The 27,213-nt window shown below is 50.3% G+C and overlaps 1 protein-coding gene across 1 annotated transcript in view; it reads right to left on the bottom strand.

Moving 5' to 3' along the window:
• Positions 1 to 27,213, bottom strand: part of CDK12 (cyclin dependent kinase 12) — a 378,297-nt gene that overhangs the window by 8,039 nt on the left and 343,045 nt on the right. Inside the window, exon 13 of the mRNA XM_086924346.1 lies at positions 4,200 to 4,670. Coding sequence (XP_086780472.1) covers positions 4,200 to 4,670 — 471 coding nt within the window. The remainder of the gene's footprint in view (positions 1 to 4,199; positions 4,671 to 27,213) is intronic.

The following is a 27,213-nucleotide window of genomic DNA, read 5'->3' as shown; positions in this document are numbered from 1 at the left end:
GTATGTCGCCCTTCTCTAGGTTGCAGAACAGGCTGGCTTCGTGGCCGTTGATCCTGAGCCATAGTGGAAAATGCTCTCTGCTAGGCAAGACCCCTAGTCTGTGTTTCAAGAACCTCAGTTATGTTGCCTTTGGATAACCCTGGAGGAAATAGGATTGTGGTTTCAGGGATTTGTATGAATTTAATGTCATCCATGCGTGGTTTCTTTTTGCAAATGCGGCCTTATCCTCTAGTAAGGAGAGAGATTTGATGTTTTTCTAGACTAGTTTTTTTAATCGGGTTATGCCCGAGTTGCAAATCCCAGATCTCAAGTAGATTGATGACCCCCAGAGCTGCCTTCAGGTATGATCTTTCCTGAGATACGTCCCTGCTTTGGATATCTAGCCACAGCAACGAGTTTAGTGTGTTAGGATTAGCAGAGCGAAGTTTATGGCAGCAGATGATGTAAGCTCCCTGTCTGGCAAGAACTTGTTTTAGCAAACCAAATTCCAGCCTAATTTGGGCGGGCGAAGTATAGGACGGGAGCGAAAACATTGTTCTGTAGGCTATTGTCTGGATTATGTCCAGGTTTTTAGAATCTCTTCCTCGTAGCGCCTCACTGCCATAGCAGATAGATGGGAGTAGCTTGGCCTGAATAACTTTCAGGTAAGGGGTCAGAACTGGCCCCATCAGTTGATTGGCTAAAGTTTTTTGTGTGACGGCGATGCAAGCCCCTCTCCTTTTTTATTCCTGCTTCTGCTGCGCAAATGTACCATCTCTGTCAAAAATGACTCCCAGGTATTTATAGTTAGTCGCTGGCTCTGGTGGGTTTTCAGGGGGCACCTCTAAGGTGCCCTCTGGGTGCATGTATTAGTAAATCCAACACTGGCATCAGTGTGGGTTTCCCAACTCGAGACGTTTGATACCAAACATCCCCTATTTTTAGTGAAGCCTTCATGTAGCTGGGTAACTTGTTTTCACCAGTGTCCAGCACACGTTTTAAAATAGCTTCCCTGTCCACTTGCACGGACAGTAACAGGACTGAACAGCACAGGAGCATATCTGCTCTTGCAGGTGTGCCCTCCCATGTAATATTCAGCACGCTGCCTTAGGGCGGTAAGGACTGCTATAGGGGTGACACAAGTAGGACATGCAGTGGTAGGGGACATGGCACACAGGGATGTAGGACATGCTGTGTTTTCACTTTTGCCTGCACCAAGACACGCAGCGTGCAATGGCAGTCTTGCAAGTCCTTGGGTGAGGGGTCCCTTAGGGTGGAACAATTCGCGCTACGGCCCTTAGTAGCTCTTTAGTAGCACAGGCCAGGTACCATTTACTAGGGACCTACAGAGGGGACTTAAGGTTTGCTAATTTTGGGAACAATTGTACGTCTTTAGGGAAAGAAAACTGGTACTGGAGACCTGACTAGCCGGGACTCAGTAAACTTTAAAGTTCCATCAAAAACCAACAAAAAATGGGGAGGAACAAAACCCAGTTCACTATAGGTGGGCTACCCATGGTAGCGGGAGCCTTAATTCATTGGTGTGCAGTAGAGGCAATGATTATATGCTGCCGCCACACTGCCTCTGATGTCCGTAGGGTCTTTGAAGGAGTGTTTGCATTTTTTTCTGCACAGGGTGTCACATGTTTGGCTGCAGCTTGTTCCTTAAAGGTCTCTCGTCCTTGATGCAGGTCTCTGGGAAACACTTGGAGGAAAAAATCGGAAAATGCAGACTACACAACAGGGCTTCGGGGGCAGACGTATTTTGTCAAAGGGGACAGACAGGACATTAAATGGTTGATGCTGCCAAGGTAAACAAACAAATATATAAAAGTACAACAAAAGACAATTTTTGATTTTACCACTAGATGACCGAATGATGCAATTCCAGACCCAACCACTAGGGAAAAATGACAAAGCAAATTAATCCAGAAAAGATTTACGTTGCGAATCCTGTGGATACCTGGAAGACTGATTATTCATGCATGGAAAGTGAATAAGCTTATGAGCAGGAAAAATGCAAAGCAAGGGTTTGCACAGAGGACGAATAAACATGGAAGGAGGAATGGAGAACAACAAAAGAGCATTGTGGGGGTAGGGAGGGCTGAGGGGGACAAGTCGAGTGCACAGAGTAAATGGGCTACAAGTGTGATAGAATAACATGAGCCATGCAGTAATCAAGCGGAACTCAGTTAAATGGCATGGCACTGTTTTAAACGTTATGCCACTGATGCGCGCTGAAACTCGTGCGGTAGGTGGAAAACAGAATCTCAAATTGTTGCCACTGCTTCCTTCTATACTCACTGCAGTTTGTCAATTTATATGCACACATGAAACTTTTCACAACATGCTTGTGAAAACTATACAGTAACTTAATCCGCCCAGTAATCAAGTCACCAGAAAGGAAGAACAATTTTCAGTTCACTTTGCAGAGACAACAAAGGTCATTAAAAATGTGCAGCTCACACATGTGCCTTTTAGCTTAAACACAGATATCAACATACAACCTTCACTATGCAGGCGTGCTATAGGTCAGCTAGAAGAATTAATCAGCTTTTGTAGCATTATTCCATTTGGTGTTGCATGCGTCTTCAACTCACTCTGCCTTTTTACTTCAGAACAAATCACCAGTTCAAATTATTTGCTCATGCACTTAAGTTACTTCAGATAATAACTAAGCTCGAAACGACTGTCCGTGGTAAACAATAGCAATAAACTAAATCACTAATGATTCCCTAACAGGCCTGATTCCAACACAACAGATAATCCAAAAGGCATCCGCACATACTAAACTAGCAATACAACACACTTCTAGTATTACTAACAAGTCCTAGCTCATAAGTTTAAACCATTACAGCAACAAATCGGCGAGGGGCTATTTCATCTTTAAAAGTAGACTTATTAAAAGTTTCCATCTTCACTTTCAAAGTAATGTGATTGTTGGCTAACACGCATTTCGCATCCAACGCTTCTTCAGGGACATATATTGTTAAACACTACAATAGATGTAAGTTAATATAATCTGTATCTTATTCAAAGAACAGACACTTCTTAAAATGTATTATCTCCTGAGCTTTTCAAAAGATAATTTTCATTATCACTGTGCTGCTCTCTACTTTTCAACATGCAGCCCTGCTTTCAAAGTTAAACCAGCACACATCGTTTTTTGGAAATCTTGCTACAACACAATCACTTAGGTCTCCATCTGCACATCCCTAAATATTCTGCTCAGAAACTGCCTTTGTCCAAAGGGACACTTCTGTTTTTAAACGCTTTGAACGGATACATTTTTGTTAAACACATTTTTCATGCATTTACCCTTTGCCTAACTATAAGCGATATAGAGGACACACTTACTTGGCATTTAAACAAATATATAATTTCATCTATATTTATAAATTTTTATATTTTTCTCATTTGGCTTGAATTTATTTAGATTTATATTTTAGTGAGTAAAGAAATGAAGCTGCAACTAGTATAAGTATATGTTTAAATGATAAATCTACACGGACATCTGCAGAACGTTACTGCTCTTGATAGCAATGTAAATGTGAATGTAAATGTAAATGTACAGGAATTTATATAACGCAAATCACCAAGCGGTTTCTAAGCGCTTGCTTAGGGAACCCGTCCTGGTATTCCCCTGTGAGATAACCCCGGCAGGGTATCCGCAAGGTGAAAGCCAGGCATCCCGCCGCGTGGGGCCGTTGTGGAGATTAAGCAAGCTATTGCCCAGAGTTGCAGAGTGTGAACCCGTGAATCAAGTAGGCACCGGAGCGAGAATTGTCGAGTCCATGGACATTTTTTTTAGGACTCAAGACCCCGCCGAGCAATACAACCCCCTGAAAACATTAGCATTTAGTACTAGCAGCTATTTAATCCTCCCTATGAAATACCATCCCGTTTTTTTAACTTCTGCACTGACAACATGCACAGCTGTTGCAGACGCAACACAGTTTGGAGCGTTTCTCAAAAGACCTATTTTCTCAATTTTTTTGTCTTTAAAAATAAATATAGTTAGGGAAACAGAATGTTATATATATGTAACATCAGTAAAAATATAAATCAAATCTAAATATACAAAGATAAAACTTTAGGTATTCCCTATACTAATAAAACTAGCTTTAAACTGTCGTGAGTAGGAACATGATCAATAATGTAAGCTGGTCCTTACATGACAGTTGGAGTAGTGCAGTCTGAGCAGTGTGGAAATAGTTTACCTGAGGTCGCATCTTCTTCCTCCTGCTCCTCCTCATGCTGGAGCACTGTAGGGGTCTGCTGCGTACCCGGCTGCTCACAGCTACGCTCTCCATTGCTCTCCTCCAAGTGCAGTTGCACCTCTTGAGGCTTAAGAACTTGGCTCAAGATAACCGCTAGCATACTTTGCATATCTCCCTGAGCGCTGGCCATGTCCTGGGCTGCCTGGTCCAGTCTTGGAACCAGCACAAGAGGCTCTTTGGAAAGATGGTCCACAGAGAGCTCTTCCCCCTCTTGCGGTTGACTGTCGATATCTTTCAGCGAATTGATAGACTGGTTGAGGGCTTCGAGCTGATTCTGCATTTCTGGATTGGCTTGTACATTGAGAAGCTGAGAGATTTGGGCCATGCTCAGGTCAGTATGAGTTTGCAGCAGGTTAAGCAGGACCGCTAGTTCACTTTGATTCAACTGCTGTGTTATTTCACCCAGGTTTGCTGAAACACAAAACAATGAATATTATTCTCCAAAAGTGAAAAGGGGGGATATTAACGTTTCATACAGGTTACAAAAAAGTCTTGCTGATACAGGGTCTCTGTTGTTGTCCTCTCTTGGCACATACTATGCTGTTATGCGAATCTCTTGATAGCCCAATACTAGATATACATTAACTCTGACCAGGACAAGTGATTTGATGGACCTCCATTGGTTCAGACACTACATTGTCGTGTTACCTGTCCAAATTAGTACGGTCTACCTTGTATCGGCTTCTCCCGCCGAATCCGTTGTATATCTGCAGATATCTGAGAAAGATCCATCTCTAAATGTATGCCTGTTTACAATCTTAAACTGTTTTGTACCTTCTGCTTTATAGAGTCACTAGAGATGGGAATGTACCCATTCCCTTTCAGCGCCGGGACACCCCGTTGGGGTAGCTGCGCGCTTACAAATGACACTATAATATAATAGCAGTGATCAAGAAAGTGTGTGTAGGAAGCTGGCATTGTATATGCTATACCAAAATTAGGTATAGTGTGCACAGAGTCCAGTGGAACCCCAAAGGTAGGCAGAGGTAAAAGTAGCTAGCACCTTACTCTCTATTTGTGGTAGTGTGGGCGAGCAGTAAGGCTTTATCAGAGGGTAGTGTTAAGCATTTGTTGTACACACTCAACCAGCAAATGATTTCACACACTCGAAGGCTGAACTCAGACCAATTTGCTTTTTATGAAAATATTTAGTTACATTCATTTCTTAGAACCAAGTAAGCCTGGCATAGGTACGTGATTTATACTTTGCAGTAACAATACAGTTTGAATTGCAGTTGTATATATACTTTTGTTTGGTTACAGTAAAATTACTGGAAATGCAATACCTTTAAATATTGTACATATTCTTTATAACGACTTTTCAATAGTATGTCATGTTTATTACTTTGCAGATTACTTTTCTTACACAGTGTAGTGCACCTGATTACTGCACTGAGACATTTCCTGTATAAAGCTAAGTAAATGCTTTTTTGTTATTTGTACACAGTTACAGACTTTATTTTCCAACTCCACACTTGGAAACCTTTTCACAGAAAACAGTCAATGTTATCCTATGGGAGGAAATAGAGTTATCGGTTAACAGATAAGTACTTTGTTGTGAGAGTTTGGTTTCTGGGGTTAGACTCAGGGGTCCCCCAGGATCGAGGATGCACTCTCAAAGCACCCTTAGCAGCATGCACTCTCAAAGCACCCTCAGCCGCACTAGGGCAGCAGGGTGCAGAGTGCGGAGGCCCAATGTTATCCAATTTGGGATAGGGGGTCTAGGGTTGGTGGCTGCACAAAAGCAGGCCAAGAGGTTGTGGGAGCAAAGCTCCTGGACTTTACCTCAGGGCAAATGGGGGTTCAAGTGAGCACCAAAGGTACACCCTCAGCAGCACTAGGACGGCCGGGTGCAGGGTGCTGTTTTGGCGAGGGGTGCCCGGTTAGTTTCACTGGTGATTCTCCGGTTCGCAACCACAATGTAGGCTCGAGGATGAATGTCTTCTGGGAGCGACCATCACTTGGAGAGGTAAGTTGTAGTGCAGGGGGTTGGCTAGAAACCAGTGGTTGGGCCACCCAAGGCCACGGGACATCTTTTAGAGTTCGGATTTTCTTACCTGCTCCTGTTCGCGGTTGGTGGGGAGGGGGGGGGGGGGGGGGGGAGAGAAGAACCCTCCGGATTGAGGCTGAAGGCGTTGGCTGGAGGTTTGAGGCAGGTCAGGGATCACTGGCTCTTCAGTCAGGATCGCAGGTGAGACCTACTCGGGGTGCTGGGCCCCTCTAATTCGGGCTGTGGGCGCCCTCCTCTTTGCTTCGGCACACCCATTTGGTCCTTTTTAGGTCTCGCCTGTCGATGCGCATGCGCATCGAGCTTGCGAGACTATGGGGGCTTATCCACTCTTGAACCAACTTGCAAGGAATCGTGGCGATTCCTTGCAGTGCCCGTGACTTTTAAGCTCAATGCGCATGCGCATTGAGCTTAAAAGCGCGTGCACATCAGTTCCCTCAGCCGCACTCCAGGCCCCCGCTCTGCCCCCTCCCCTGCCCGCCGTGTCGCATTTCTCCTCCCCCCTCCCCTTATCAGCCTTCTCTCCGTCTGTTCCCTCTCCCCGCTCCGCCCCCTCCCCTGCCCGCCGTGTCGCATTTCTCCTCCCCCCTCCCCTTCTCTCTCTTCCCTCCAGCGCCCTGCAATGCATTTTTTATTTATCAGAGCCGTCCAAGCCGATGCAGTTACATCGGCAGAGATTGGCAAATGTATCCCCAGACCAAAACAGATGACGGTATGCCGCTGGAGTTTTGGTTTCTTCTGTTCCTTTTGAAATTCATTTTATTGCCGGTTGCTGTCACGCAGTGCCCCTCTCTCCCCGGATCGGTTTTGTTTTGTTTCCCGGCATGTGTGCAGCCGGTCTTGCTGTTTTGTAAAGCGACACTCGGGCTCGCCCCCTCCCCTGCCCGCCGTGTCGCATTTCTCCTCCCCCTTCCCCTTCCCCTTCTCTGCCTTCCCCCTCCGTCTTGTTTAGTGTAACCCTCCCACCTTGTTTTTACTCGCCATTTCTTCCTGACGTACTGTTTAACAATACAGCTGTATTGATAACCAGCACAGAAAGAAAGCGTCCATCCACTGCATATCAAGTCTAAATCGACATTGTCCCGACAAATTAACAAACGTCACAGACCCGGTTTCCTGCTGCCCTTTCAACAGCCCCACACAATCTGTAAAGGGCGACTGTGAATATAATGGCGGCGCAATATCATAAACATAAATAAATGAGCATATTCATGAGATTTAAATATCGGCAGGCTGGAACAATACATTCCTCTCTCGGTGGAGCTCTGAAATAAAAAAAGGTGGGGCCGGCTGCTTTTAGGAGCCCTTCTGCTCGCGTAGCTTTTTTCGTCTTTCGCTAGTCGAGGAGCTGCTGCGTTAGCTAGAGTTAGTATTTTGGTTGCTAGATAGCGAGGAAGTAAATGTTAATCGCAAGTTTGGCAGCCAAAAATGTTGGCCATCTAGAAATAGTCCCTCTACCCGCCCCCCTCCCAAAAAAATGTAGTTCCTCATTTTGTGATGAGGATGCAAAGAAGATTTTTGTCTGTTTTTCCATTATTGTATTTTTTTTAAACCAGGACGTGAGCAGTTGTGTCCATCTTACAGCCGCTGTATGTTATGTATTATTGCAGCAGGTTTCACAGAACATCAGAGCAAAAGAAGGCATAGCCCGGACTAGCGCCTTGAAAGACTTGGTGTACTGAGCACTACAAGTGAATTTAAAAAAACTCTACGCCTATATTTTTCAATAATCCTATATATATTTTGTATTCTGTTGGGTTCAAAATCGACTTGGTGCTATTGGTTGCTTTGTTGGTTTGTAGAAGAAGGACTCCAGAATGGAAACATAGCTTAATACATAAATGATCGACCATTTAGTGATTGTGTATATAATTCTAAATTTGCATGGTGTCAATCTGACGGCTGTTTTATTTATTATTGGGGTACGTTTATAAGGGGAGTTTTTGTTGGCAAAAGTATTATAACATTTTACAGGATACTTACTCACTTTTGCTACATGAGCGCCGCAAGACTTTACAAATATATAAATGCTACAGTACAGTATAACTGTTCTGCCACAGGGCATCAATTCTCAGTATGTACAATATGAAAAAAAAAATATTTAATAATAAACCTTTCACTGTACTGTGTATTTAGTTACAACCTAGGCCATGCCGGGTGATTATCCTACTATATCGCTGGTCTCGGGGGCATAGGCTTGCGGCATATGTGCTAGCTTGAGGGATAGCTCTGATGTTTACAACATGGTACGCATAGCCATAGAGTGTATCCACAGCTTCTTGGCAGCTGCCCTCTGTACGGAGCCGGGCCTGTGTTCAGCCGTGTCACCAGCTGGTCAATAATCTGTTGTCTGCAGTTTCCAAGCATATCCTGAATTTTGCTGTCTCTAATGTGACCGTGAAAAATCTAGTGAGAGCTCCGCTTTCCCATGAATCCAAGGCATAATCCAACTCTTCTGTGGAGTGTGTTTATTTGTTGATCATCTTTGTCACCCAAGTTATACCATCAGTTGTAGTGATACTCGTGAAGATAAATATTTCAATGTTCCTATTATTTCAACACGCGCTGTTAATTTTAGCATATTTCCTAGCAGTTTCTGATCTTAGTGGGCTTTAAGTGTGTATTTCCACTGTCCTACATCCACCACCACTGCATCCACCATCACCACCGCATCCACCACCACCACATCCACCATGACATCCACCACCAAATCCACCGCATCCACCACCACCACATCCTCCACCACCACATCCACCGCATCCACCACCACATCCACCATCACCACCACCTCCACATCCACCTCCACATCCACATACACCGCATGCACCATGACATCCACATCCACATCCACCACATCCACCGCATCCACCACATCCACCACCACCACCACCACCGCATCCACCACCACCGCATCCACCACCACCACATCCACACCCACCACCACATCCACACCCACCACCACATCCACCACCACTTCCACCACCACCGCATCCACCACCACCGCATCCACCACCACCGCATCCACCACCACCGCATCCACCACCACATCCACCACCACCACATCCACCACCACCACATCCACCACCACCACATCCACCACCACCACATCCACCACCACCACATCCACCACCACCACCGCATCCACCAACACCACATCCACCACCACATCCACAACCGCCACATCCACCACCACCACATCCACCACCTCCACCACCACCAACACATCCACCACCACATCCACCCCCACATCCACCACCACATCCACCACCATCACCACCACATACACCATCTCCACTACCACCATATCCCCCAGATCCACCACCACCACCACATCTATGTGTGTGGCTCTGTGTGTTTGTAGGTGCAAATGCAATGTTCTTGGATTTTCGTCACAATAACATACACTGAACATAATCTTCACAAAAGTTATTTACAAACGTTTAAGCTATTGCCATTATAAATTATAATAACTTTTATTTAAGTATTAATTATTTACAAAATTAAAAGCCATTGTTATTTGTAATATCAATACATCTAAGTCACGTAAATACAACACACATTGCATTACAAATGCTATAGGTGTCACATTTGCAAAAGTTAAAACTATTGACATTGTAACTGACAAAGCTATTAATTTTGCTACTTTCAAAACCAACACATACATTAAAAAAGTGTCATTTACAATAACAATAGCTCAAACTTTCCTAAAGCGAGACCTATTGCATTTCCAATGCTTGTTTCTTGTTGTTGCTTGTCTGAAGATGCAAGGTTTGGGGGGGCCCCTAAATACTAGATTTAGGGTGTTACAGGTAAGTAAAAGGTTGGGACCAATGGGTCCCTTCCTTGGGGTGGGTATACCCCCTATATGCCACCCTCCAGTGGGAGGGGGCGGGGGGGCTATGCCTCACTGGTTGGCTGGGTTCCCCCCTTCTGCAAGAGGGCGGGGACTGAGTTGTGCTTTTCCTCGCCTCCCCCACCTGAGGTGTGGGGCTGGCAAAGTTGGCCATACCTCCCTTCCTCACTTGTTTTTCCCACATCTGGGGAGCAGCCACTCAGCCTTGACACTAGTGTTAGGTCATTTATCAGGGTGGAGCTCTACGATGCCCTCTGTGTGCATTGTTCATTAAATCCTACACTGGCATCAGTGCTGATAAGTTTGATACCAAACTGCTCAGTTTTCAGTAAAGCCCTTATGGTACTGTGGAGTTTGTCATGACATTGCATTACTGAACTTACAATGTCTAAGAAGTGGCTTAGACCACGGGTACTCATAGTACAGCCCACGGGCCGTCAGCGGCCCGGCAAGCCTTCCTTGGCGGCCGGCGGACCTTGCAGACATCGTACCCATGTTTAAAAATAAAAATTAAATAGTGTTAGCAAACACCGCCGCAGAAGCGCTGGACTCAGAGACTCTGCTCTGTGGGTGCCGGGGGAGCAGTGATTGTCAGAGTGGAGATGCGGGGCGCTAAGAGGTGAATACAACAAAGCCTCAATAACATGTAAACTGTCTTTTAAAGACCTGTGAAGTACTCTGGTGTGGCTGCATGTGCGCACTGAGAAAGCGGTCTCAGCTCAGGCTGAAGGCTGACACTGACAGTGAGATATATGTGAGCGAGCGAGGGGGAGGGAGAGCGAGCGAGGGGGAGGGAGAGCGAGCGGGAGGGAGAGCGAGCGAGGGGGAGGGAGAGCGAGCGAGGGGGAGAGCGAGCGAGCGGGAGGGAGAGCAAGCGAGGGGGAGGGAGAGCGAGAGGGGGAGGGAGAGCGAGCAAGCGAGAGCGAGGGGGAGGGAGAGCGAGCGAGCGAGAGGGAGGGAGAGCGAGCGAGCGAGAGCGAGGGGGAGGGAGAGCGAGCGAGCGAGAGCGAGGGGGAGGGAGAGCGAGCGAGCGAGAGCGAGGGGGAGGGAGAGCGAGCGAGCGAGAGCGAGGGGGAGGGAGAGCGAGCGAGCGAGAGCGAGGGGGAGGGAGAGCGAGCGAGGGGGAGGGAGAGCGCGCGAGCGAGAGGGAGGGAAAGCGAGCGAGCGAGAGCGAGGGGGAGGGAGAGCGAGCGAGCGAGAGCGAGGGGGAGGGAGAGCGAGCGAGCGAGCGCGAGGGGGAGGGAGAGCGAGCGCGAGGGGGAGGGAGAGCGAGCGCGCGCGAGGGGGAGGGAGAGCGAGCGCGAGGGGGAGGGAGAGCGAGCGCGCGCGAGGGGGAGGGAGAGCGAGCGAGCGCGAGGGGGAGGGGGAGGGAGAGCGAGGGGGAGGGAGAGCGAGGGGGAGGGAGAGCGAGGGGGAGGTAGAGCGAGGGGGGAGGTAGAGCGAGGGGGAGGTAGAGCGAGGGGGAGGTAGAGCGAGGGGGGAGGTAGAGCGAGGGGGAGGTAGAGCGAGGGGGAGGTAGAGCGAGGGGGAGGTAGAGCGAGGGGGAGGTAGAGCGAGGGGGAGGTAGAGCGAGGGGGAGGTAGAGCGAGGGGGAGGTAGAGCGAGGGGGAGGTAGAGCGAGGGGGAGGTAGAGCGAGGGGGAGGTAGAGCGAGGGGGAGGTAGAGCGAGGGGGAGGTAGAGCGAGGGGGAGGTAGAGCGAGGGGGAGGTAGAGCGAGGGGGAGGTAGAGCGAGGGGGAGGTAGAGCGAGGGGGAGGTAGAGCGAGGGGGAGGTAGAGCGAGGGGGAGGTAGAGCGAGGGGGAGGGAGAGAGAGGGGGAGGGAGAGAGAGGGGGAGGGAGAGCGAGGGGGAGGGAGAGCGAGGGGGAGGGAGAGCGAGCGAGAGAGCGAGAGAGGGGGGAGGGAGGGAGGGAGAGAGCGAGAGAGGGGGAGGGAGGGAGGGAGGTAGGGAGAGAGAGAGGGGGGAGGGAGGGAGGGAGGGAGAGGGAGAGAGGGAGAGAGCGAGAGAGAGAGAGAGGGGGGAGGGAGGGAGAGAGCGAGAGAGAGAGAGAGGGGGAGGGAGGAAGAGAGCGAGAGAGAGGGGGAGGGAGGGAGAGAGCGAGAGAGGAGAGAGAGAGAGAGCGAGAGAGAGCGAGAGAGAGCGAGAGAGACGCGGGGTTCGACTCAGTAACGTCCTGGATAGATTCATCCTCGACATCCCCTGCATCGAAGATGTCCACAGGCGCCGGTGCAGCATGCTGGGCCTCCTGGCGCGCAGCTCGTCGAAGCTTAAGCGTCTTCTTGGACCTGAAGCGTGAACAAGCCATACACTTGGCTTTATCGTGGTCCGGCGACAGACACTTGTTGCACACCGGGTGGACGTTGATGTGGGGATACTTCGAGTTGCAGACGGGACATCTCTTGAATGGACTACGGTCCATGATGGAAGGTCGATAGGTCTGGAGCGTCGACTGGGCCTTCCGTGCCGAGCAGGGGCGTAACACAGGCCCACGCAGCCCCCGCAGTGCGGGGGGGCCTCACGCTCCAGGGGGGCCCGAGCCCCCCTCTCTCCCGGCAGAGGACGACTGCTCCAAGCAAGGCAGCAACAGTGTGCACACGCCATGGAACGGTTACAGCCTCTATTTAAAAGTTAAATAACAGGGGAGTAATAACACAGGCCCCTGCAGGGGGCCCCACGCTCCAGGGGCCCCCTCACGGGGCCCCCACGCTCCAGCCCCCCACCCCCTCCCCTTGGCAGAGGAAGACGACTGCATCACTGCAAGCAAGCCAGCCAGGCGTATAAACTGTGCCGGCGCACACCACGGATGGTGACGTGCCGGCTTCTCTATTTCACCATTAATTATAGGGGGTATTAACACAGGTCCCCCTGCAGGGGGCCCCCCACTCCAGGGGCCCCCTCACTAGTCTCAGCAGAAGCAAGCAAGCCTATGAACAGTGAGAACACATCACGGGTGGTGTGACGTGCCTCGGGCTTGGCTCGGCCTCTATTTTTAAAAGTAATTATGGTGCATGCGCTGTGCACACGCCCGGACGGCCTGCCCGAGCCTTTTTCATTACTTAAATATTTAGTGCGCACTGCACAGTACAGCTCTCTTGTTGTCTTTGGTCCGTGGGCGTGGCGGCGCACAGTTGTTTCTTGTCTATGAGTCTGCGCGCCGCGGTCTTCAGAGTGGGGGTGGGGCTGATGACAAATGCGTGCTCATTGTAAAGTGCGCGTGACTTTAGTAATAGACTTCGAAGAAGGGTGCGACTGCCGTTGTCCCGTTGTTGCCCCTGCCTGCTGGCCCTGCCCTGGTGGCCAGCCTCGCCCAGGCCCCAGTGTCGCCCTGTCTTCTGCTGCCCGTAGCCCGCCCCGCTCTCCTTCAGAGCTGCAGGCCAGCCCAGGCCTAAGGAGGTGAGGAGCGATGAGTATGTGTGTCCTGCTGCTTAGCTCGGATTTTCGGAGGATGTAATGATTGAAGCCTGCTGGCAATGCATTCTCAGGGCGGGGCGGCATTGGTGGTATAGGAGAGGCGGGAACCGTTAAGGAAATAATATCCATTAGCACCAGTGCTTCCAAGCTGAGTACCGGCACTTCTCCTTCTCTATCAGAGTACCGGTACTCAGGGTTCTATTGAGGAGTTGGGCACTAGACTGGTGCGTGCCCTTTTTTTGGCAGCATGTTGGCCGTTTACCGTCTTCTTTTATATTATTCAGCTGTGGCAAGCTGGCCGAAGGAGTCTGAACTGCCTATTGGATGCCTGTCGCAGGGGGAAGATTGACTCTGGTGCCTCTATGCCTCTCTGGTTGTCTGTCTCTCTCCTCCCCGGTGTGACTGCGTGCCATCTCGCCCTCCGTCTTTTCTTTTATTTGTCTCTACTCTAGGACTGTCTTTTTATCTATTCCTTTTCTGTGTCCGTCTCTTCTCCATGTTACTCTTGGTTCCTCCTGCCTCTCTGCTGCTCTCTTCTGTGTGCCTTGCTCTCGTGTGTGCTTCTCCCTCTGCCCCACTTCTCCCCCACTGTATCGGTCACTGATGTCTGTCTATCCTTGGTCCCTGTGTTTACCCCCCCCCCCCTGCTGTCTCTCCTATCCCTTTGTTTCTCCTCTCTCCGTTCAGCCACTTCTCTGTGCCTGTCTCTCTTCTGTGCCTGTCTCTCCTCAGTTCTTCTGCTCCTCACACTGTTACCTCCTCTTACCCTTCATGTTTCAAGTGCAGCACTCAGCACGCCGCTCGCTTCCTCGTTCCTCTGCCACTGCCAGAACTTAGCAGAAAGGTGCACAGGAGAGGGTGTCTCAAGAACTTGTATGACATCAGCGTTCTCTCTATTTCTCACACTTCCATCTTCCTGCCTTTCCGCCTTTCCCTCCCTTTTCACATCTCATTTCTTCCTTTTCCCCCTCCTTCTGTTTCTTTTTTTTCTGTTTATTTCATTCTTTTTGGTTGTTTCCTACTTCTATTTCTTTTGTGTGTGTTTCTTTCTCTTCATTCCCCTTTTTCATTCTTCCTTCGTCTCTATTTCTTCCTATCACATATATCTTCCTTCCTCCTTTCCTTCTCTTCTTTTGTGTAGCACACTTTTACAACTTCTTTCTTTTTTTCATGTTCTGTGCCGGGGCTCCCTTTGTGTAGCGGCCACACTATATAAGCAGCATACCACTCATTTGATTAAAGTGAGGTGCACTAGGAGTTCAGATTTGAGCTGGAGGTGGCTACTTAGAACAGGCTAGAGTGTGTACAAACGCAGCAGAGCAAAGAGGCTGAAAGATTCAAACCTGGATGTGGTGCCACACAGCTTGGGAGTGGATAGTATGTGGTGGGCAGCAAAGTGTATCTAGCATGTGGGCGTACAGCGAGAGCGTGTGATCAGGTAAATAGGCCACACTTGTATCAGTAGTTGTTTGCAGACAAACACCAGGCATTGTGTATGAAAGAGGAGGCGAAACATTGTTTGGGTTGGTCAAAGAGGGTTTGATTGGCAAAGCTGAGGTCCTTGTCCAGTAAGGCAAGAGCATATCATGGAAGGTAGGAAAGGAGCTTTTACAGTTGTCTATTTTGCTCATTAATAAGGCATTGATTAGGCCTCTGCAGAGAGGAGGGAAGGCTTTGGGCGATTTCATGTATATTGCCTTGTATCCTGTTGCTGGGCAGTGGTGAGAGGAAAGCTTAGAAGCTTCCAGTGCTGAGTTTAACTGCACTCCTTTATTATTAACAGTTACTTTCATTATATACTCTTCTTTCTCCCAGTCCTAAGAGTTGAGGAAGGATTGGCTTCCGACCCTCCTCCAAGGCAGCCACTAGACAGAGCTCTACCCTAAACACTTCCTGAAATTGTAAGCATAACAAAATACATCTATGCCTCTCACAACTTCAAGAGAGGGAGTAGGAATGGGGCAAGGAAACGTATACTCAGGATAATGAAAAGTGCCAGTACGTAATTAGGGCATTACTGCTTTGTTACCCCCCCCCCTTTCCCCCAGCGCCTTGAGACCCTCCCGGGTGAGTAGCGCGCTCTATAATTGCCGTGATTGATTGATTGATTGATTGATTACACTTCTTCCTCTCAGTTATAGGATTTGAGGATACAACAAACAAAAGAGACATGGTTGATCAAACAAAACAATTAATTGATGCTGCACCCATGCATTTACCCTGGAAAATAAATAAAATGTATTAATGTATTCACTGCTTCAAAGACTAAAGGAACCACCATAGCCTCAATATTTAACACATGCAAAGTGTAAAGTAAAGTGGCTGCTCAGTGCACGCTAGACACTGAAATTCTTAGGGCCACTACCCAACAAGTAGCCATACACATTATGGAGCAGCCCAAAATAGAAGAGATCGGAATACGTGACAACTCATTTGAGGTTAAAGTTGCATTTCATGCTCAATGACTAAAGGTAGCCACTGAAGGTTTATATTATTTTCTTACTGAACCAAAAGTCATAATAAATGATCCAATGAACGAAGTTCAGAAGTTCTCTGAAGGTAAATGCATACAGCTGTCAACATCTAGAGAGTGCAGAGGAATCTCCCCAGGTAAAGAAGTGGAAGGATAAAGACAAATATTTTCTTTTGGAATGAAAGCAGGTGAGAGACATAGGACAAGGACCACAGGAAAGAAAAGAAGGAACAAGCATTTACAATGCAATGGTTTCGCCTTTGGAAAAGTTAGAGCTATTGGCATTGTAAATGACAAAATTTGTATTTATGTGTTGGTTTTGAAAACAGATAAATAAATGGCATTGTCATTTACATTGCCATTAGCTTAATCTCTTGCAAATCCGAAACCTATTGTACCCTACGGACGACAGCAGACAGCAATTACTACCACACACACACACCCAGAGCCACACACACACACACACAGAGCCAGCCACACACACCCAGAGCCAGCCACACACACCCAGAGCCAGACACACACACACACACACACAGACCCAGAGCCACACACACACACAGAGCCACACACACACACACACAGAGCCACACACACACCCAGAGCCACACATACCCAGAGCCACACACACACCCAGAGCCACACACACACACACCCAGAGCCACACACACACACACCCAGAGCCACACACACACACACCCAGAGCCACACACACACACACACCCAGAGCGCCACACACACACACCCAGAGCCACAAACACCCACCCAGAGCCACACACACCCACCCAGAGCCACACACACACTCAGGAGAGCAAGTACAGCGAGGGGGCAGGGAAGCAAGCACAGCGAGGGGGCAGGGAACTAAAAGTAAAATACTAAAAATAAAATATTCCATGTCGCAATTAAAGTTACCATCAGCCAGTCACTGGTTAATGACTGTAAAAACATCATCATCACCTATGTACCGAAGGGAGGAGTAAAGAACCTCATGATGCCCTTCAGTGTAAAAGTCTTCATTGGCTTAGGGTGCAGGTGGGCCTTACTTTTGTTTGAGCAAATGATGTGAACAGGCCCTGTCCCGTCCTGATGCTCTGTTCAGGACGGGGATGATCAATAAAATGATAATGAATTACCATGTTATTTTTCATCTCTGGGGGTTTGGGGATAATTTAAGTGTGGCAACACTCCTCTGCTACAACAGAGGAACTGTCCCTGCGTTCTGCACCAATAGAACTTATACTGACGAGGGCCCTGGCACTTATTTTACAAATTAAGCACTGGTCGCCTAGCTATGTAGCTATGTAGCAAGGCTTTGAATACCGGTGGGAAAGAAGATGCATCGACTGTCCGTCCTGCCCACAGACCTCAGGGCAGTGACTAACCAAGGAAGGTAGATAATGACCAGAGTCAGCAGGTAGGTATAAACTGAAAATACACAAGTACCTCTAAAGAAGTTGGTACAGGGTTTCCCCACCCAGGTGCTGGATGAGTGTAGGGAGTGTTCCTCAACTTCAGGCTCAGAACTTGGGTTGATTAATAGGAAAGAACATGGACTGAGGTGGGCACTTGCATGTGAGAGCTGGGAGCAATACTAACAGCCCAATATACAATACATCCCAAACTATCTGCTTAGAACAACAGAAGCACTATTAACTACCAGTTATAAACAAACACCATTTTCTTTACTATGCTGATGAAATACCTTGTAGCAGTCACAACAGGTCCAGTGTACTCATGCTCACCATACAGTGTATTCCTGCTGGAGTACCCAGGCCTGGTGGTATACTGGTGGGACCACTTCGAAAGAGATGGTGTCTTGGAAGGAGAGACCCAGATACTGGTAATACCTAGATAGAACAGCCTACACAGAGGGTTGCTGGAGATTCTGACACAGCCCAGTGAGAGATGGCATACCGTGGTGGTAGTAGAGAAAAGCAGGATTGAGGATGCAACAAGTCAGAAAGAGAGGGCTGCGTTAGGATTCTGGCAGAATGCTAATGGCAAAGACAAGGCAGCACAACATTCAGAAAGAGTGGCATCTCTCCGTACAAGGCCCTGGGACAAATACAACACTTTTGAGAGTCTCTGCGGTCTGCAAATCCCTTTGAGGCTGGATGACCTTTCCACGCACAGCAGCTGAAGCAGCCAAGATTTCCTGGGTAGTAAATGCAATGGCAGAAGCTGGATGGAGAAACTTGCTGACTATTGTCATCCCATCTAGAGGGAGTGCATTGAGTCGTTTGACCGCAACAAGGTGTCCAGTATTCCACATGCACTCTTCAGTATTCCAGACTGCAAGGAGTTCGTACTCAAGGCCTACAGTGAAACAGCACACATCCCCTGTTTGCCTAATGCACAGGAATGAAGACATCGAGCCCTTAGCTGCAGGGGCTGGTGTACTTTCCATTTCCCACACCAACATAGTTGGACAAAACCTGATATGGGAGATGTTAAGCAGCATTTTCTTGGATTTGTTGGAGGTCATCGTGATACAGGGAAAGAATCATATGCACCCAGAGGCTTGCCTTTGCTTTCAAAACACTAGGTCCTGGCCATCCACAAGAACATGCATGCAATCCAATCCGGGGGGAGGAGGGGTACCCCGACAGCCACTAGGGAGGTACCTAAGCACCACAACAAACTAAAATACGACTGTTTCCATAGACTGTATACAAAAGCACTCTTGTTGCCAGTAAACAAGGTCGCACCATCACCTGGGCACATGGGTCAGCCCTACACGCCACACACAACACAAGCAGTAAAATTATCAACGCATTTTCAGAAGACAGTCTGTAGCATTAACAATTCAAGAACGAAACAATTGGGCGTACTGACTGATGCGGGCAGAACACCGCATGTAGCAGGTTAACCTACGTGTGATGAAAAAAAAAAACGAGAAGTCAACGAGGGGCGCACTGCGCAGACAGGGGCAATGAGGCCGGGGCAGAAAGGTGGACAAGGAGTATGAGTGTGGTGGTTCAGTTGGTATTCAAGTGGGCACGCAGGACGGGGAGTGGGCGGGTTTGCGGGAAAGGAGTGGCGAGCTACGCATTTGTCTGCGGGGTGTGAGTGTTGGGGGCGCTGTTTGGAGGGAGGGAGGGCTCGGGAGGGGACAAGGGTGATTGGGTGCAGGACATGCATCTATGCAAAATGGACGGAATTAAGAAGAGATATTACAGGCAGATCACAGCATGTCGTGTGGATGGCACTAGAGGGTGAATAAGGACTAAAGGCATAATGCGGGAATTAAGCATGGATTGTGGATTACTGAACTTGTTGGCCATGAAGGGCGCCCAGCAGAGTGCAAGAGATAAGATAAGGTTCACGTTGCTGAGACTAGGACAATAATGAGCTTGGATGCAAGAACGTGAGCAGGCGCTGTCTAGAAGAAATTCTACTTGGGTTTGGGCTCTGGGGGATGGCAGGGTGCAAAAGCTGAAAAGGGGTGGGAGACAGAAAGGGCACCAAAGGGAGGGGGAGTTGGGTCACCAACGCAGGCAGTCAAGTAAGACACGGCATAGGGGGTAGTGACAAGGAAGAAGGGGAGTGGGAAGGTACTGGGGGGGATGGGGCACCAACACGAGCAGCAAGGAAATAACAGCGGGGGGAGGAGGGGTGCTAGGATAAGGAAAAGGGGGCCGTCTTAGTAAAGGAAGGGGGTAAGATAAGGAGGCAGGTAGGGCCGCCTAGGGGGCGGGCTGGCGAATTGGGTCAGTATGGTGTGGGTGGGGGCTGCTTCACCAGGTATGCCAGGGAGTTGTGGAAGCCTCCTCCCCCCTCCCTCCGCCCTGTAAGTGAAATATGGAGGCAAGGGTCAACACAGCAGGGCCAAAGCTCCACGCATCTACGGAGTCAACAATATATACAGGGAGAAGGATGGGACTGTGGGAAGGGAGGGGGGGGGGCTGATGTCCAAAGGGGGATGGGGGCCAGGCAGAGCTAGGAGAGGATGCCTATTCAGGTCTCAAAATGGGACGTCGGGCGGGATGGGTCAAGGCTGCCAGGGTACTACTTAGAACGTAACGAAGGGCAGTGAGCGAGGGGGGAGGGGTGTTTAAGCGGGGAGCGGCCAACGCGGTTCGGAGGCTACTGTGTACAAGAGCAGTGGTTGAATGAAGGGACGGGGCGTGATGGGGGGGGTGTCATGCATGTGCCTTTCATCCTTCTGGGGCCGATGGAACGGGAGTTACTGCCCCGGGCGCTGGGGGGGGGACATCGCGGGGGTCGGGTGCTGTGGAGGCACAGACAAGGGTCCTCGGGGAGGCACGGGTGGGATCGTGGCCGGGCGATCCTAATTATTTATTTAGTGATTTAGGTGTTTATCTACCGAGGACCTTACCCGAAGGCATCAGTGTGCTTGGCAGTGGGAACAATAATGAGGCATGAGGAGAAAATGACAAGTGAACACATTGCAAAAGGAGGCGTGGAGTTACGGGAGGCAATAGTGGATATAGTGAGTGAGCGGAATACAGGAGGTAGCAAAGGGTGCAATATAGGAAGAAGAGTGACAGGGATACAAGAGAATAGGAAGTGCAAGGAGGAGGTAGGATACGGCAACAGAAGGCAGACACTGAAGAACAGGAAGAAACGTACATAGTCAATGTGGCACTTGTGCAGGTATTACAAACTAACACGAGGTGCGAGGTAGCGAAGAGCGGATGTGCAAGACAAAAAGTGACTCGTGCCGGTTGCAAAGGACAACGGGTGGGGGGGCGGGAAAGGAACGGACAACGGGTGGGGGGGCGGGAAAGGAACGGACAACGGGAGGGGTGGGGGGGCGGGAAAGTAAAGGAACGGACAACGGGAGGGGTGGGGGGGCGGGCGGGAAAGGAACGGACAACGGGAGGAGTGGGGGGGCGGGCGGGAAAGGAACGGACAACGGGAGGGGTGGGGGGGCGGGAAAAGAACGGACAACGGGAGGGGTGGGGGGGCGGGAAGGGAACCACTCACCTGGACTTCCTCGGCCGGCGGACAAAATTAGTGGCATGGAACGCTCCTCATGAAGGACTGCATGACACGGCCCTGGCTGTAGACGGACGGCTGAGACCCACGGAGAAGGTGACCCGACACGAGGGAAGGAGGAGGCGCACGGGACAGAGGTGCAGGGGACATGGTCAGCGCCTGCCAGCAGTCTCCACGGTTTCATCCGCGGCCCCGTATACGGAGGAAAAAGACACTCAGCAACACGGGAGGGGCGGAGATGTTCCTAATGCCGTGGTTGAACCCGGGAGGGGCGGGAGAGTACACGAACGGCGGGAGGGGGGTGGGAGAGGACGAGGGAGGCGGGAGAGGACACGAACGGCGGGATGGGGGCGGGAGAGGACGAGGGAGGCGGGGTTGTTGAGACTCGTGAAGGATGAAAGGCTGATTTAACCCGGGTTAAATGTGAAGACTTGACCTGGTGATTAAACACGGACCTCAACACTGATTAGTTCATTTTAATAAGTTATATTACAGAAGAGCTACAAGTTCCCAGCAGCGCTTACCGGCCACAGAAATTGCCGCGCTCCTCGTCCACATGACACCGCTCAGCTATCACGCCCAGCTGCCCTGCCTCTCGTGCCTCCCAGCAGCGCTGTCTCAGGATTCGCAGGACGTCTGGTCTCAGAGCAACGGCCGACGCCCCGCAGCGGTGCTCCTCCACTCCAATGGCTGCCAGGCACTTTTCGAGCCCTCCATCTCGGGCCTCGGTGCCTCCGCCTGCCGGCAGTCTCCACGGTTTCATCCGCGGCCCCGTATACGGAGGAAAAAGACACTCAGCAACACGGGAGGGGGCGGAGATGTTCCTAATGCTGTGGTTGAACCCGGGAGGGGCGGGAGAGTACACGAACGGCGGGAGGGGGGCGGGAGAGTACACGAACGGCGGGAGGGGGGCGGGAGAGGACGAGGGAGGCGGGAGAGTACACGAACGGCGGGAGGGGGGCGGGAGAGGACGAGGGAGAGGGGCAGCTAGGAACAAATAAGGAGACCCGTCCCGAGCAGCAAGGGAGGTGCCGGCAATGCCGGAACAGACTTGGGGGCGTTCCCGGCGTCGCGTGACGTCGGCAAAAGCCAAAGAATCTCGGGAACGCCCCCGTGTCTGGTCCGGCATTGACGGACGCCTCTCTGTTCCAATGGCTAGCCTCCATTTATGGAGCTAGCCAATGAAGCAGAGGGGCGTGTTCAAGTCACCCATACTAGAAACTACAGATTTCTCTGGAGGAGGAGCCTAACGGCTCCGCCCCCCAGCGAAACCTAAAAAATGTAGGGCACCAATTTGCTCTATTCTCCTTGCCAAAGGGTTGGCCTCCAGAAAAAAACACCTTAGCAGAAAGGTTATTAAAAGGGGCCTCTTTTAAGGGCTCTAAAGGGCCATCTGGAAAGCCTTTGCAACTAATGGAAGATCTCGGGGAGGAACCAAAAAATCATATCTTAGGTCTTTGAAAGAAAACACTTTTTAAAAAATATATCACCATTTTGCTCCACTGCAAGGATTTCATCATGATTTATTAAAGAGACAACATCTTCATCATTCCTACCCAGGTGATAACCAGGTTGAGAAAGCTGTTCATTTGGATTAAGACCAGGACCATGCAGATGCAGCTTACATTGGAAATACAGATCAATGACAGCATTCAGTATTTTCAATCATCAGTCTCAAAATATTTGTTAACAGGACTAGAGTAGCAGGAGATGTAGGGAAAACAGACCAATGCTATTGCTCTCTCCTGTTATGCCTGTGTCATCTGTGTGAGTGAGACAGGCTTTCTTTCTTGATTTGCATGATTCTGTTTTGAGAAACGCTTTCTAATGGAAGGGAGAGCGAGTTCATAGCGCAAAAAGAGATACTCTTAGCACAAAATATGCTTAGTAAAACTACTAATCATGTAAAACTGAGCTTCTTCTTAAATAAAGAAAGCTCTTACCTGAGGACTTCGAGCCCGAATACTGGTGACGACTCTCAGAGCTATGATGACTCCGACCCCGCGATCAGTCCCTCGACCTCCTTCCGGACCGGGACCTCGAGCGGCGCGGGCCGACTGCCGGAACTCGGGTCACTTGCTTGACCGCTCCAGTCTAGCTTTGGATGTCAAGGCTCGGCAGTCAGAGCAGGACTTGTCGTCGGGGTCCAGACAGGTCAGGCACCGGCGATGGGGGTCGGTAACCGACATCATTCGGTTGCAATCGACGCAGGGTTTGAACCCGGGCTTCCCTACCGGCACCGGAGTGACTTCGAAAGATGACCAAAAAGGATCGAAAAAGTTAGTAAAAAATTGACTAAGGGTACAACTTTTTCCAGATCTGCGCTTACTGGCGCGGAAAAAAGAAGAACTGATGTCAGCGCGCGAGAGCGGCGTCTAAGTACTCCAGCGACGTCATCCCGGCGCCAAGGACTCCGGACCCGCAGAAGTTGCCTACCAACGCGCAAGGGTACTGCTACGCAAAAGTTTCCGGATCCAGTCTGACGCCTGGGGATATTCTAAGGTAAGGAATCTAATACTAACCTGTTTCTTTCAGATGTAACGTAATCCTTGGAGAAATGTAGAAACGGTTCTGAAACTGTGAAAGCCTGGATTTCACTAACCCTCCGAGCTGAAGTGAGAGCTAACAAAAGCGCTACCCTCCAGGTTAAAATTTTTAATTCAGCCTTGTGAACTGGTTTAAAAGGTCTCTTTATCAATTGAGATAAAACTGTATTGAGATCCCACTCTGGAGGTGGAGGTCGAACTGGAGGAAAAGCCCGGAATAGCCCTTTCATAAAGTGATGAAGAACATAGTGATGTCTTGTTAAAAGTCTTTCTGAATCTAGAAATCGCAGCGAGATGGACTTTGATAGAAGAGAAGAAATGCGTTACTTACCTGTAACAGCAGTTATCCAGTATTGGTGTCTTTCATAGATTCACATGCCTGAATCATTCCCCGTCGCCGAGACGGGAGCCTCCGGTACATAAAAAAGTAATGTCCTAAGGACATACATAGAGAATATAGGCCGAAGGGCCTCCCCTTTGGGGCTTTTCCACGTCCTTATGTAAAAAGGACCGAACTCTCATCGTTAGCCAATCAGCTCCGACCTCCCTCTAGAACCTTCCCGGGAGGAGCCTCAGCCCCTCAGATTTTCGTACGCACCCAGCTAGGGTGTCGCACTGTAGACATAGAGGTACGTGAGTCCTTACCGGGGAGGCGGGAGGGGTGCATGTGAATCTATGAAAGACACCAATACTGGATAACTGCTGTTACAGGTAAGTAACGCATTTCTTATCCAGTATTTGGGTGTCTTTCATAGATTCACATGCCTGAATCAGAGTAGTTAGCAGTTACACATGCATAGTGGTAAAGCACATTCCCACAATCAGCAGGCCTGCATAAATCACAGACAATGTGAGAGAAACATGGTAATATACAGTCATGCATATAGCAGAGATAAACAAAGACCATGAAGAATGTGCATACCTGGATGGCGGGACGAGGTAAAACTCACCTTATTGGAAGAGATGGCGCAGCACCGCTTGTCCCACTGCAGCGTCCTTCTGCAGTTCGATGTCCAGGCAGTAGTGTCTGGAGAAGGTGTGCGGGGACTTCCAGGTCGCCGCTCGGCAGATGTCCAGGATCGTCACTCCAGCGAAGAGCGCCGCTGACGTTGACATCGCTCTGGTAGAGTGGGCAGCCACTCGGTCCGTCAAAGGCCGTCCGGCCTGATCATGGCAGAAAGCAATCGCTGAAGAAATCCAGCGGGAGATGCTCTGTTTCGTCAAGGGCAACCCCATGCGTGGGTTGCTGTAGGCTACAAAGAGTTGAGAAGACTTTCTGACGTCTTTGGTCCTGTCCAAGTAGAATTTGAGACACCTTTTAAGGTCCAAGGAATGCAGCGCCCTTTCCGCCGCCGTGGAAGGGTTCGCAAAGAACGACTTGAGGACAATTTGTTCGTTCAGATGAAAGTCCGACGGCACCTTAGGGATGAATTTAGGGTTGGGCCTGAGTACCACCCGGTCGTGCCTGAATTGGAGATGCGGTTCCTGAATAGACAGCGCCTGAAGTTCGCTGACTCGTCTGGCTGACGTCAGGGCTAGCAGGAGTGCCGTTTTCCAGGAAAGATGTTTGAGTGAGGCCCGGTGTATGGGCTCGAATGGGTGTTTCATGAGTTGGTTGAGCACCAAGTTCAACTGCCAGGTTGGAGGGACTTTCCGAGGCCTCGGAAAGGATCTGTAGAGCCCTTTCAGAAATTGCTTTATCAGTCGACTGGACCATAGGGAGGGTCCAGATGGGGTCCTGGTGAATCTTGAAATCGCAGCCAGATGAACCTTAATGGAGGCGTGAGCCAGCCCCGATTGAGCCAGGTGGAGGAGGTACGGTAGCAGCTGCACCGGGGCGACCCGGAGGGGGTGTAAGTCGTGTTCCGAACACCACAGGCAGAACCTCTTCCACTTCAGCGAGTAGGTTTTGTTCGTGCTGCCCGCCCTCGCTTTGGCTAGTACTGCCCTGCAGTCCTGCGGAATCTCTAGGTCTCCGAACTCTCGGTGCTCAGGAGCCAGGCCGATAAGTTGAGCGAACGGAGGTTCGGGTGGTGTACCTGGCCTCCGGACATCGTTAAGAGGTTCGGGTGTTGTTGCAGGTGAATCGGGGGCCTGATGGACAGGCGAAGCAGGTCCGAGAACCAATGTTGTCTCGGCCAGTACGGAGCAATCAGTATCAGGGTGCACGGTTCCGTCTTCATCTTCCGGAGGAGCCTCGGTATCAGCGGGAACGGAGGAAAAGCGTACGCAAACACGCTGAACCAGCCGATGGAAAAAGCATTTCCCAGTGACCTCCGTTGGGGATGCCAGCTTGCGTAGCTTTGGCATTTGGCGTTCCCTGCCGTCGCGAAGAGATCGATCCTCGGAGTCCCCCATTGCGAGAAGACGTGGGCTACCGTGTCGCCGTCCAGCTCCCATTCGTGTGAGAGAGGTCTGTCTGCTGAGGGCGTCCGCGATAGTGTTGTCCTTCCCGGGAACGTACTCCGCTTTGAGGGAGAGTCCGTGCGCCACCAACCAGTTCCAGATTTTTTGCGATTCTCTTGAGAGAGAGAGAGAGATCACGTTCCCCCCTGTTTGTTCAGGTAGTGCATCGTCGTGGTGTTGTCTGTTTTGACGAGCACCGGGGAAGTGCCGATACGTGGCAGGAAGGCCTGCAGAGCCAGATACACCGCTCTCAGTTCCAGCAGGTTGATGTGTAGTTGTTTCTCCTGGGCGTCCCATTTTCCGCTGACGCGAAGGTCCAACAGGACTGCTCCCCAGCCTTCCAGTGAGGCGTCTGTCGTGATGACCAGTGGTGCCGGTGGCAGGAGGAACTGCAATCCGGTCGTCAGGTGAGTTCGGTTTCTCCACCACAGAAGGGCCTTTGTGATGGCCGGTGTGATCGTGATAATGTCCTCGAAGGAGCCGGAACTCTGTTTCCATTGTCTCGCTAGCGCCTCCTGCAGGGGACGCATGCGGAGCCTGCAGTGTGGAATGAGGAGAATGCATGAAGACATCATCCCTAGCAAGGAGGTGAATGTCCGTACCTTGATGCGAGGCTTCTTGGCCACCGCCGCGGCAAGGGACAGTATTTTGTTGGTCCTGTCCTCCGAGGGGAAAGCCTTCGCGCGCTTCGTGTCTAGGGTAGCCCCTAGGAAGGTGATCCTCGTTGAAGGGGTAGTGCAGGATTTCTTGAGGTTGATCGTCAGACCCAGCTGTTGAAAAAGAGCGCTGCAGGCGTTGGATGAAGCCGTCGTGCCTTCCGGGGAAGGCGCCTTCACCAGCCAGTCGTCCAGGTAGGGGAACACCTGGTGACCCCTTTGCCGCAGGAAGGCCGCCACTGGCGCCAAGCACTTCGTGAAGATACGTGGTGCGGATTTGAGGCCGAAAGGCAAAACCTTGAACTGGTAATGTCTGCCTGCTATTTCGAACCGTAGGTACTTCCTGTGCCTTACGAGGATGGGGATATGGTAGTAGGCGTCCTGTAAGTCCAGGGAGACCATCGAGTCTCCTCTTTCCAGTGCTCCCAGGATCTCCTGGATTGTGACCATCCGGAAGGATTGACTCCGCAGGAAGGCGTTGAGCGCCCGGAGGTCTAAGATCGGCCTCCACTTGTCCCCTTTCTGTTGGACTAGGAAGAAGTGGGAATAAAAACCCTTCCCCTTCTGGGACTTTGGGACTCGTTCGATGGCTCCTTTGACCAACATGGCGGATACTTCCTGGAGAAGGAGGTGCAGGTGTTTG

The sequence above is a fragment of the Lissotriton vulgaris genome, chromosome 5, assembly GCF_964263255.1.
Source record: "Lissotriton vulgaris chromosome 5, aLisVul1.2, whole genome shotgun sequence".
Classification (NCBI taxonomy): domain Eukaryota; kingdom Metazoa; phylum Chordata; class Amphibia; order Caudata; family Salamandridae; genus Lissotriton; species Lissotriton vulgaris.
The sequence above is the reverse complement of the archived record's forward strand: the minus strand, read 5'-3'. Positions and strand labels throughout refer to the sequence as shown.